Source organism: Hyperolius riggenbachi, chromosome 5 (assembly GCF_040937935.1).
Source record: "Hyperolius riggenbachi isolate aHypRig1 chromosome 5, aHypRig1.pri, whole genome shotgun sequence".
NCBI lineage: Eukaryota > Metazoa > Chordata > Amphibia > Anura > Hyperoliidae > Hyperolius > Hyperolius riggenbachi.
In genome coordinates, this window is record NC_090650.1 from 363908871 (window position 1) to 363922676 (window position 13806).

The 13806-nt window shown below is 44.0% G+C and overlaps 1 protein-coding gene across 2 annotated transcripts in view; it reads left to right on the forward strand.

Moving 5' to 3' along the window:
• Positions 1-13806, forward strand: part of CRISPLD1 (cysteine rich secretory protein LCCL domain containing 1) — a 103653-nt gene that overhangs the window by 85630 nt on the left and 4217 nt on the right. For both annotated transcript variants that reach the window (XM_068234830.1, XM_068234831.1), the window contains 2 exons: positions 2978-3053; positions 9378-9511. In XM_068234830.1, the coding sequence (XP_068090931.1) occupies positions 2978-3053; positions 9378-9511 (210 nt within the window). The remainder of the gene's footprint in view (positions 1-2977; positions 3054-9377; positions 9512-13806) is intronic.

Here is a 13806-nt window from a genome sequence, read left to right on the forward strand (position 1 = left end):
ACTCCCGGGCTGCTGCAGATTTTGGATTGCGGATGCGTTTCTGCCTCAATGTTAAGTATAGGAAAACCGCAAACCGCTCTGAAAAACGGCACTTCAGAGCGGTTTGCCAGGCGTTTTTTGTTACAGTAGCTGTTCAGTAACAGCTTTACTGTAACAATACATGAAATCTACTACACCAAAAACGCTTCACAAAACCGCAAAACGCTAGCTGAAACGCTACAGAAAAAGAAGAAAAAGCGTTTCAAAATCTGCTAGCATTTTGCGGATCCGCTAGCGGTTTTTGGTGTGCACCGGGCCTAAGGGCTGGTGCACACCAGAGCGGTTCTGCTGCAGTTTGCGATCTGCTTGCGGGTGCGGATCCGCTAGGGTAATGTATTTCAATGGGCTGGTGCACACCAGAGCGGGAGGCGTTTTGCAGAAACGCATACTCCCGGGCTGCTGCAGATTTTGGATTGCGGATGCGTTTCTGCCTCAATGTTAAGTATAGGAAAACCGCAAACCGCTCTGAAAAACGGCACTTCAGAGCGGTTTGCCAGGCGTTTTTTGTTACAGTAGCTGTTCAGTAACAGCTTTACTGTAACAATACATGAAATCTACTACACCAAAAACGCTTCACAAAACCGCAAAACGCTAGCTGAAACGCTACAGAAAAAGAAGAAAAAGCGTTTCAAAATCTGCTAGCATTTTGCGGATCCGCTAGCGGTTTTTGGTGTGCACCGGGCCTAAACGGACATGTGGCTGTATAGAGCAGTAGCACTTAACTGCGTACCTGCAATGTATTATATCTTACCTTCACAGATAGAAAACACAAAGGCCCATGAGCAATTTTCTTTCTCTCTCACGTTTTCCCCTAGGTGATATTTTCAAAATTGTTAGTAAAATGCCTTTTAGACCACCAGCAAGCAAGAAAATACTCAAAATAAATGTGATAGTGTTTTTATATCTAATTGTAGCTAAAAATTATGAGCCAACCTTTCTCTTATTCAGGATTGATAAGACTTTTATTATTATTGATTTATAAAGCACCAACAGCACCCCCAGCAAACTATTGATTCCCCTCCCCAATGCTCACACCCTTTCCCTTGCCTCCCCTTGGAGACCCTCGCAGTTTGGGGGCTCATCTTACAAGGGTCATAAAACCGGTGGGGCCTTCATAATCTTCACACCCATAACAAGTGTAGCCACAAAAACACCTGATCTGAAGGATGGGCCCTTTTTATTGGAGGAAGGGACGGCTAATAGTTGGGGGCCCTTCAAAGCTCTGGCCCACCTGTGGTTGCAGGAGCTGCTCCCCTGTAGTTACGCCCTGGATTGAGGTCAGGTCTCTGTGTAGGCCAGTTCTAAAGCCAGTGAAAACAATGCCTGGTCTCCCAAAATACTCTGAGAGGAAAATTCTGCATAGCTAAAAAGCCTAGGCCAAGCGGGGGTACATACCAATATGCAGCAATATATAGATATGGGAAGTGCTTCTGACGCTGAAACCTGGAAAACTTAAGTCAGTATCCTGAATAATTTACTACATTCTACTATATGTACTGTATATCACTACAGTGCCTCTTTAAACTTGTAAGACTGTTTAAGCCATACGTTCAGTTAATTACAGTGTAAAAAATGTACCGCATTTTATGTCTGACCTACAAATCTGTCCACAAAACCTGTCCAACCTACATTTCCAATCTTACTCAGAGGTACACACCTAGCTGCTCACTCCGCTCCTCCAATGAACTTCACCTGACAGCCGCCCGCATCACCCAGTCCCATGCACGCCTCTAGGACTTCTCAAGAGCTGCTCCAACACTATGGAACTCCCTACCTCCACCCATTAGGGCAGCCCCCTCCTTCAACATATTCAAGGCCCTCAAAACTCACCTTTTCACTCTGGCCTACCACCCCTCACAGCTGAACTCTGGACTCCTACCATCCGTGTCCCTACCTCTCCCTCTAGATTGTAATGGCCCATACTCATGGGCTACAATTGTCGCCGCAACACGCGGCACGCGCATGTTGCGGCGACAGGTCGCCCGTGAGTATGAGGCGTTGCACGGGCGCGCACCCCGAACCGTCGCTCGTCGCTGATGTCGCCAGGCGATTGGCGCAGTCAATCGCCTGGTGACAGTTGCCGCCACAACTCCGCCGCAATTGAGTATGCGGACTAGCGACAGCAACATAATTGAAAATAGATGGCGCTTCCGGCGAGGGGGAGGAACGTCGCTCACATGTGCTAGCGACAGGCCACTTTTGTAGCCCGTGAGTATGGGCCATAAGCCATAAGCCTTTGGGCAGGGTCATCCTCCTTTTGTGTCCTACCTGATCATGCCCCTCCATTACTGTGCACCCATGCTATGCATTTGAGTGAACTCAACTTGCCTAATCTCCATGCTCCCATCCAGTGACTAAGCATTACCTTGAACTCATACTGTATATGGTTTGCATGCATTCCTGTACTGTCATATTGCTGTATGTCACCCCTAAATATTGTCTGTAACCTAAACTCATGTCCAGCGCTGCGTAATATGTTGGTGCTTTATAAATACAATAAATTAATTAATTAATTAATTTTGTGGTGTTTTTTTATGCCAATTTAAGCAAAACCAGCTCAGCAGCCCTGTTATTTATACTGTTTTTATGTTCTGCAATTCAGTCGGAAATGTATTATGATGGACAGTGCAGGAGTGATTGCATGACCTGAACAAGGTTATTTATTAACATAAATATTAACCTCACGACCGTCATGTCAGTAATTGACGTAGGAAGAGATTTCCTATTCATGCTTTACATATGCAGCCTGCAGCAACAGCCAGGGAAAGCGTGCAGCTGTATTCGTATCGTTGATAAATGTCCTCAGTTTTATATCTAAAGGTCATGGGGCACTTGCTTTACATTTTCTGGATGTGTGACTTAATCTAATGTCATTGACTGTATGTCACAAACACAGACATTCCATGCATTCCTTGACTTCTCACTCTGTTTGCTCTAGGGTGTACTGTCCTCGTAACTGTGCCCAAGCAAGTCCACATTATGCTCGAGTGTTTGGAACACGGATATATTCTGATGTAAGTATTAACATGTTCAGCTGATACAGGCTGTATGCATTAGGCACTAGTTAGTGAACAAAATATTCTGAAGAAAAGCAAATTCTTACTGACCTAGGGAGAAAAAAGACATTGAGCCTCTCATGGCATGCAGGTGCCGAACATGGCTATTTATAAGGCAGTTAGATGCATAGAGCAGCTGAATTTAATTCCTTCACTGATTTAGTTTAGATTTGTGTGTTAGGAAAATTATTTGCTGTTACCGTAGGCATTGGTAGGTCAGTGCCATTGTCAATAAGCACCTAACATACATTATTATTACCCCTTTTCAAAATAATTTGAATTCCCTAAACGATCCCCCCCACCGATGCTTAACCCTAACTGACCCCCAACCAATGCCTAATCTACTCTCCCTACCAATGCCTAACCCTAATCCTCCCACTGATAACCATGCCACCTTTGCCATTGTACATGATAAATATCAGGCTTTGCAGAAGTGTGGGTTCCTCGTAGGCACCCATGTTAATACTTGTAATTAAGATGAATTTGGGGACCCACTATTTGTAGCCACTGAGCAACCCCAGCTCCCCCTCTATTTTATGGGGTGCTGCTAAATTATTAATGTTAACATGGCCAGCTGTAAGGCATCCCAACTTCTGTGGCGCCCTTGCACCCACATTTCCTTTGGCCCACCAGGCATCCTGTTCTCTTGGAGAGATATCCCCACTTCCGCTCTGGGAAGAAAGAGATGGATATTCTGACAGCTAAACCTGCCAAAATGCAGGTACTTAATTAGAAAGGCAATTTGAGACTTAAGTATGCAAAAAAAAAAAAAAAAATAGTTTTCTCTGCTGATTCTATCACCTTGTTTGAAGAAGTTGAGGAATAATTACCACAAACATGTCATAGTAATTGTTGAAATGAACAGAGGACCCAAAAGGATAAAAGTAGCTAAAACTTAAAAAAAACGGGGAGGCAGTGGTGGACTTACCTCCTCCAAAAAGACACAAAAACAGGTTGGTATTATATCAACAAGCAAATGTATTTATATGCAGTATACACTCCAAGCGTCAAAGCACCGCATTTTGCAGGTGTGGCCCCGCTTCATCAGGCAATAGGGTATGGAGCATACAGCAACAAGTGTCTGTGACTCAGCCTAGCGGGGCCACAGCCGCCACAAACTGCGAAATGCGTTGCTTTGACCCTTTGGAATTTATATATAAATAAATGCACTTGTTGATATAATATCAACCTGTTTTTGTGTGTGCTTGGAGGAGGTAAGTCCACCACTGCCTCCCCCGTTTATTGGCGCCTATATTCATTTCCACATTGTTCGACTCCACCCATGGTGGAAGGGTACTAACCCCTTGTTTCCAGATCTACAGAGAGCGACCTCTTAATCCTGAGAGGGGACAGGTCTAATTTCCCCACCTGCATCTATAATGGTTGCTTTAGTGGTAACCTATCTTTGCGAGTATAACTTGACATGCTTGCCTCTCATTACCCACATCAATCCAGTACATACTGCACTATATTGGGCTCTTGGTGTTCTCTCTTTATTTTTCTCGATGCCCTAGTAATTTGTTTTGAATTATTTGAGGCAGATTATTGATCCAAGGTTTTATTGGGTATGTTGGGAAACCTCCAGCAGGTGTGAGGAGTAGTGTTGGTTAGATGGTCGCATAGTATTGCCCTTTATTTAGCCGTACATTTGATTCCGAATGGAATTCTGCTGGATTGTAACTGAGTGAGAAAAGAGTAAGGGGAACAACAGACACAAGTTAATGCTGTATGATGGATGTATGGGGTGCCACTAGACACCAGGTATGCTGTATAGGGAAGGGAGGAGGGACCCCTAGAAAAAAAAATGAGTTTTACTCACCTGGGGCTTCTACCAGCCCCCTGCAGCAGTCTTGAGCCCTCGCAGCCACTCACTAACGCGTTGCCGCATTACCAACGCATAGATAATGCATATTTTTGTACGTGCTGCGGCCCGCAATAGCACTAATTGCAGTCGGGAATGCGGAGGAAGCTACGCGTGGAGTCCTGTCGGGCCTGTCGGCAAAAGCAAAACTAGCTGGCAGTGGGGGACCAGGGGATTAGTGAGTAGCTGCGAGGGCTCAGGACTGCTGCAGGGGGCTGGTAGAAGCCCCAGGTGAGTAAAACTCATTTTTTTTCTGGCTTAAGTGTCCCTTTAAGGATGGATAAAAATTGTGCTCTGAGATGACTGCTCACAAGGGTGGGTTACCTCCAAGGTAACCACAGTGTAGGCAGGTGGGGAACTTATCCTGTTCCCACTCAGTTATAAGATGTCGCTCTGTGTAGATGTGAATAGGCAAACCCCTCCACCAGGGTAGATCAACAATATTTTTAAAACAGAGGAATCAGTAGACTATAAAATAATTTAAAAAACAGTACAATGGGGGGATTGAGGGGGGGAGTGGTGGACTTTCCTACCCACAGAAGACTTACCAGATTAGAGTCAATGCAAATAAAATGTTGATTTAATGAAGTATCATAATGGAGTAATTAAATAAACTTCCATTGCCTCTTTGCATTGACTCTAATCTGTTGAGTCTTCTGTGGGGAGGTAAGTCCACCACCATGACCCCCCACCCGCATTTTACTGTTTTTGCATTTATTTTATACTCTACTGGTGCCATTGTTTTACAAATAAGGAACGATGTATGGAGGACTGAGGTGGATCACTAGACACCAAGGAAAAATGAGTACCTTATTTTATACTCGAATCAGCTTATATTAGTATATAAGTAGTATATATACTTTACATAGATTTTGCAGAATTGCCCAAAGATTGCTCAATCAGTGTGTGCTGTGTCTATAACATTATAATATTAATGTTCACTCTGGGAGGCATATTTATTTAGCGTAATGCTATGTGGATGTCTATAGGTCAGCTTCAACAACTTCCTTCCTGGATATGTTGTGTTTTTAAGATCAGGAATGCTGAGAAATATGCAGCAACAGAAAAACAAGAGTAGTATGTATCTGTTATTTACATCTTATGCAGGGAATACGGATTGTATGCTTCAACTGGGATTGCAGTTCAGCGTCAGTGTTAAACATAATGCAAACTTCCCACTCAGCAGGAGACACGACCTGCTTATATTAACATGCGTAACAGCACGCTATCAAACCACAAGGGACTCCATGGAAATGGTAGCAGGATTTATGGACGCATATCTGAACTGTTTGAAAAAAAAAGTTTCCATAAGAACTACGCATGTTCCTGTAATGTAGACCTTTTTAAGTTTGTAGAAATAATGTTTTGTCCAGAACATTGCTTTGCTGTCAGGCACTAGAAAATACTTTAAGAAGGCACATTAAAATATTTTCATTCGCAAAATTGCCTAACCACGGAATATCTTCCTGGCACAGTACGTACGACTCTGTTTTCCCAGCTAAGTGCAGTGGTCTTATAATATCTTTGCCAGCCTTATAAGAGATTACTGTCTAATGCTGGCCACACATGCACAGATTTGAATGCGGTGCTCTTAAACTCTTGTGTTTTTAAACGATCGCAAAGTAGTCTAAATCGATTGTTTGAAATTTTTTATAAATGATATTGGGGATTTGGGATGTTGGGAAGGTGCCCAATAAATGTATGTTTGGAGGGTGGGTAGGCAGAAAATTATTATATAAGGAGGTATCTTACCTCCTATCATGATTCACACAAGTGATATGGAAAAAGGCAGCTTTATTTTTCAAAAAAATGGTTATGCCGTTGACAACGTGTTTCACGGGTCCTTGCCTGCTTCCTTAGGTCAATACAAACAGATAAACTTTATCTATGGGCTGTGTAGAGTGTAGACACCTGTATGAACATGCATGAGTATGACATATTCAGTTCATTAAGATGTAGAATTTCCAGCTCTCCCATTCAACCCATCCAGTGTTCGAATCCTGGTTACGGTCAAAACCTATTCAGTAAGAAGTCCTTTGGCAAGGCTTGCTAACACTTCAGGGTGGCCCCTTGAGTGCGCACCTAATGGCTGCAGCTCTTGAGCACTTTGAGTCCAACAGGAGAAAAGCACTATACAAATGTTAGGAGGATTAATAACATGATTGCATTTGACTGAAAACGTTTACTATTGATCATTCTAAACGTGTCATAAAGTTTTGTTTATGTTGTGGCCAGATCCCAAAGTTGGCCATTTCAGGATCTGGCTGGGCCAATGTGAGAAATGGCCACCTGATGTGGCCATTGTGTGAAGAAGCTTGTGGGTAACTTTCGTTTTCAGACTTTGGCTGGCCAGAACGCACAATGGCAGAACTGGGCTGGCAATGTCCTGAAGATGCCTATCCTTTAGTGGTTAGAGGCGAGCCAGGCCAGCTGAGATATGTAGTGGAGGGGATGAATAACAGATACACCAGCAGCCATTAATATTGCCAAGTTCAGACTTCAGACAGCCCACTTCAATACAAGTACTTACCTCTGCAGAGCACCATGTGTTGCTCAATGAGTGCAACCTGCAGTTCATGGATAACACAAGCACAGCTTTGGTAGCACCACCATGTCATTGTTCATGTTATTCATGCACCACAGATCACACTAAATGGGCAACACTCTGTACTCTGCTGGGGTAAATACCGGTAATATTACCCTCAGTGAATCAACCCCATGGCTGTATAATTAGTTCACTCTCAGTACAATCTAACATCCAGCAATATAGCTGCATGTTCATTTGACAGACTGAGTACTGCGGTAATGAGAAATACCGGGGCCAGGACTCTGTCCATGCAAGCTTACAGTCTACCAGGTAGTGGCGTACCAAATTGAGAGTGCCATTGAGCGAAAACAACTGAAACATTTGCGGCAAGCAAAAGGCACCTGTTGTGTTCTAATAACAACCCATCATAGTAAAAGTACACTGTAAAGTTATATGATACAGACCCAGTGTACCAGAAGTCTCTGAGCAAGTGAAGAACACCTAGCAGATAGTTATTCTTTCTTGACCTAGAGTTGGAAAGTTGGTGAACTCTGACCTTCAGATGACGTGGGAACTCGGACATTAGTCAAGACCTGCAATTCTTTTGTAAGGGAAAGTATTCCATGTTACTTTTAGAATACATATATACACATATTTGCACCAACAGGGCGCCTGGCGTTTAGCTCTAAACTTAGCTACAGTTTTTTTTAGCTGGCTAATAAGATTAGTGAGCTCGTTGTGTATATTTTTGTGGTATGTAAGGTGATATTTGTGTCCCGTGCACACCAATTTAACTTTACTACTGAAAGCAAGGATGCCGTATTGCACAATATTGTGTGCTGCATTTCATTAGCTGTGCAAGTAAGGTCGTTTTTCAGGATTTAAATAATAGTCATATAACATTTTATATTCAACTTTTCTCCTGGCGGATTCAAAGCTCCAGCCACTAGGGTGCGCTCAGTAGACAGTAGCGGTGTTAGGGAGTCTTGCCCAAGCTTTCCTTACCGAATAGGTGCTGGCTTAATGAACAGGAAAAGACGAAATTTGAACCCTGGTCACCTGTGTCAGAGGCAGTGCCCTTAACCATTACACTATCCAGCCATGTAGTCTGAAATCAAAACAAATAGGAGATATTGACTTGCTATTCTGATTTTCACAGTTCTATTGGACAGCACAGTGGCTAGCACGTTTGCCTTACAGGTTCCTCCTATATGTCAAACATTTTTATTATTATTTCTATTATAATTATTATTACTTAACTGGAAAAATAGATTCTTAAAGTTAGCACTACAATGCTGCAGGCCTGTGTCTGCTATTCGGTGTCCACAGTAGGTCTGGCAGCCTGCTCTCAGTGTAATAATGGAGCAGCGGGTGTAATAATGGAACTTCTATCATAAAGAACACCTGGCACTGCTGTGGTTTGATAATGCAGTTTGTTTATTTTAGTGCAAACGTTCAATGCATGAATTGTGTCAGTGTCAATGCTGTTGCTGATTACACATACCAAGAGTCCGGAGAATAGTTTTACACAGTGGGTGAGGGCACAGATAACCCAACGGTGGTTTCTCGCCAATTGGTGCTTCTGCCGAGGCTGTGTCTACACTACAGACGATTGACTGAAACAATTCTTCCCTACGTAGTAGCTGATCAGCTACTATTCGTATCGGGCACCCAACTCACCACCTGGTGCCCAAATATGACACTTTACATGGGCGATTATTAGATGCTTGCCAATACTAGCGCCCAGATGACCTGATTCGAGAAACTGATTGGTGATCCTGCATTAATGAGCTCTTGTAACTAATATTTATATGCTACGCTTTGTCCGCTAAGGACAGTTAATAGAAATGATTGTTTTTCACACCGTATAAATCTTTTTAACATTTTGTTATAGATATCCAGCATTTGCAAAGCAGCACTGCACGCTGGGGTAGTCCGCAATCACCAAGGAGGTTATGTGGATATTATGCCGATAGATAAGAAGAGACACTACTTCGGATCAACTCAGAATGGGATCAGTTCAGAGAGGTAAATATTTGTGCTTAAAATGTAACTTAACATGTTCTGTTGTTCTTTTGGGCCTTACTGAAAGAAGCATTTCATCATCGCATACGAGAATCAGAGCCATTGCTGTAGTGTACTGGTTTCAGCTGTGTATATGGGTAATATGGCCACTATGGCCTATGACACACACTGAAATTGCTCAGGAAGTGACTAATGACAACACTTCCATATGTGAAATGATCGGAATCAGCAGGAAGTGTGTCCGCCCTCTGTTTCTCTCCGGTTGCCACTGATCTGAGTTCTGACAGTGATAGAGAGCCGGGGGGGGGGGGGGGGGAGGGGAGGTTGACAGAGAGCTGGAGGAGGGGTGGGATGATGGAGTTAACAGGTGACCAGGAGGCAGCAGTGGTGGCGCAGTTTCAGTGCACCACAGGGGCAGGCATGGCTCCCATGATTAGGAGGTGACTCAGACACAGCCATGCCTGCACTCCTCTCTTTACATCACTGACTGCTTCACAACTTTTTTGAAGTTTTGACATGCCACAAGGAAATGCAAAACATCTACAGTGAGACCCTTAAATGAAAGACCCTTCAGTGAATGCTTCTCAGTGACAGGCATTGTGGCAGACCCCTCAGTGATTGAATGACTCCTCAGCAAATGACCCTTCAGTGACAGTCTTTTCAATGACAGACCTCAGTTATAGCCTCTTTAGTGACAGTGGTGTAGCTCTGACCTGGTGAGGGACAGGTTTTGGAGTGTTGCTCAAACTTTTTGTTCCCGTTTAGGGCCCTTACACATCAAGCCTGTTGCAACAATTCACAACGCAACGTAACCAAAAAGTCAAAAGAGGGTGTTATGTTGCAGTACAACTTTACTGTGAGGGTTACAGTACAATGAAAGTAGGTCTCACTGCCCCTGTAAACTCATGCTTTGCCCAGTTAACCCCCAGGATGGTGTGCGTTTCTGCGTTGGAATCCTCTGCACACCATGTGTGTAAAGCCCCATGATAGTATCCATTGACAGGCAATAGATTTGGCATGGAAGGGGCCTCACTCAGTAAGAAAAAAAAAGACCTTAGAAATGTTTGTTTTAGAAAAAATATATCAGTGAACTACTGCTGTGTGTAGGTCTAAAATTATCCTTTAAAGTGAGCACAGGGTGGGGTTATAAAAACCCCCCAAAAAACTAGGCTACCTGACCTAGGCAGATCAGGTAGCCGCCATCCCCACCACTGCATTGGCCTGGCATACTTGTATAATTTCTTTTCTTCCTCGTGACTATCACTATGTTCCCTATATGTACCGTGGGGTTGTTATGAAAAGTAATTTTGTTGTGTTACACAATGAGAATAAAATGAATTAAATATATATGTGTTTAGCGGGGGGGGGGCTCCTCAAAGCCCCTTTCCGCAGCGCTATTCCGCCCTCCCTCTCCTTCCCTCCCTCCCCTCCTTCCCATGGGTGGTACAGGACAGCGATCCGTCCTGTACCGCCTCTGGTAGGCTTCAGCATATCAGATGCCGGCGATCCCCGGCCAATCAGGGGCCGGGGATCGCCGATCTCCTTTACGGTGCTGCTGCGACAGCAGCGCCGTACGCTGTAAACACAGGGGATTTCTTCCCCGCGTGTTTAAATTTAGCCTGCGAGCCGCGATCGGAGGCTCGCAGGCTGTTCACGGAGACACCCTCCGTGAACTGACATGGAATGGCCGCTTGAGCGAGCGGCCATTTCCATGGAAATCCACTTACGACTAGAGATGTCCCGAACGGTTCGCCGGCGAATGGTTCCAGGCGAACTTCGGTGGTTCGCGTTTGCCTGCCAAAGGCGAACTTTCCCGGAAGTTCGATTCGCCCCATAATGCTCTATTGAGCAAAACTTTGACCCTCTACATCACAGTCAGCAGGCACATTGTTGCCAATCAGACTGCACTCACTGGTGAAGCCCCACCCCCCCTTATACAAGGCAAGGTCCTTGAGCCATTTGACTCACTCGTCTGCCTATACTAATTAGTTAAGGGACAGCTGCTACACACTCTGCTACGGAGATTTTAATTAGCCTCTTGTGGGCTTCTCCTCCCTCCTCCCCTTCTACCCTTCCGGAGGGAGGAGGGTCTCATCTGCCAGGGAATTCCAGTATTTCAAAAACCAGCTTACATACCATGGCTGGGATTTCAACCCAAGTCTCAGTGTATGGTAGGTAACTAACATATCAATTATACCACCAACACAACTAGCTGAAACTAGCTGAAACTAGCCTAGCATGTACCATTTATGCTCGAACCAAGAGAAAAATTAGACAAGACAAATAACATTTATATCACACTTTTCTCCTGGCGGACTCAAAGCACCAGAGCTGCAGCCACTAGGGCACACTCTATAGGCAGTAGCAGTGTTAGGAAGACTTGCCTAAGGTCTCCTACTGAATAGGTGCTGACTTACTGAACAGACAGAGCTGAGATTTGAACTCTGGTCTCCTGCTTAAGGATATGTAGCCAGACATGGCCTTGCCTTTTGTGTTCAACAGTTGTCAAGAGAAAAATTAGACAAGATAGCAGTGTTAGGAAGACTTGCCTAAGGTCTCCTACTGAATAGGTGCTAGCATACTGAACAGACAGAGCTGAGATTTGAACTCTGGACTCCTGTGTCAGATGCAGAGCCCTTAACCATTACACCATTCATGCACTGCTTAAGGATTTGTAGCCAGGCATGGCCTTGCCTTTTGTGTTCAACAGTTGTCCAAAGAGAACCCCAGATAGCCAGGTAGATTCATCTCTCTCTCTCTCTCTCTCTCTCTCTCTCTCTCTCTCTCTCTCTCTCTCTCTCTAGTAGTGATGGTCACCGCTTTCCGCGGAATTGTATTTTTGAGCATAAATGGATTGAGCATAAATGGTACATGCTAGGCTGGCTTCAGCATGTAGTGTTGGTGAGAGAGAGAGAGAGAGAGAGAGATGAATCTACCTGGCTATCTGGGGTTCTCTTTGGACAACTGTTGAACACAAAAGGCAAGGTCATGCCTGGCTACATATCTGTAAGCAGTGGCTGGATGATGTAATGGTTAAGGGCTCTGCTTCTGACACAGGAGGCCAGAGTTCAAATCTCATCTCTGTCTGTTCAGTAAGCCAGCACCTATTCAGTAGGAGACCTTAGGCAAGTCTTCCTAACACTGCTACTGCCTATAGAGCGTGCCCTAGTGGCTGCAGCTCTGGTACTTTGAGTCTGCCAGGAGAAAAGCGTGATGTAAATGTTATTTGTCTTGTCTAATTTTTCTCTTGGATTGGGCATAAATGGTACATGCTAGGCTAGTTTCAGCTACTTTCAGCTACTTTCAGCTAGTAGTGTTGGTAGTAAAATGGATATGTTAGTTACCTACCATACACTGAGACCTGGGTTCAAATCTCAGCCACGGTATGTAAGCTGGTATTTGAAATACTGGAATTCCCTGGCAGATGAGACCCTCCTCCCTCCGGTAGGAGGTAGAAGGGGAGGAGGGTGGAGGCAGAACTCTTGAAACATGTTTTCTATCAATATTTCAGCCAGTAGAAACTTTTCTAAATTTTGAAGTTCGCCTCCCCATTGAAGTAAATTGCGGTTCGCAAACTTTTTCGCGAACCGAACTTTCCGCGAAGGTTCGCGAACCGGGTTCGCAAACCGAAAATCGGAGGTTCGCGACATCTCTACTTACGACCAGCCTCCGCCTATCGGCGTTAGGCGGTCGTTAAGTGGCTAATGTAACATTAGAGGCACCTGCACTCTATCCCCTATGCTATCAGGGCATTTTGTGTTGACCTGGGGAAGCAGGCCATGACCCGTGAGGACGCATTGTCAGATTACTTTTTTTAATAAAAACTTTTTTCCAGTTAACTGGTGTCTATATCTTCTGGAGAAGTAAGCAGTTACCTCTCTTTTTAATATATAATTTTTTATTTGTATTTAAAAATACTAAAATAGAACGCACGTTGGGCGCCTCCATCCTGCCCACTACCATTTTGGCAGCTTGGCTGAGGACTGGCCATCCAGTAAGGGTTTTGAAAATAAAGAAAACAATGAGAGTTCCCCATGTTGTGTATTTACAACCTACTGAAAGTGACAGTCATATAAGAAAAAATAAATGTATAGCGCATCCTATTCATGAACTAATGTACGTTTACATACATACGTAAACATACTCCTGTTTATTTAATTGTATTATTTTTTCTGGCTTTAGTCCTTCCAATACAATTTATACTTTTAAAGTAGTACACCAATATGCTTTATTTACTACTTATCAAATTTGATAAATGTCTGTAATCTGCATTTTACGGACATAATATTACAGACAGC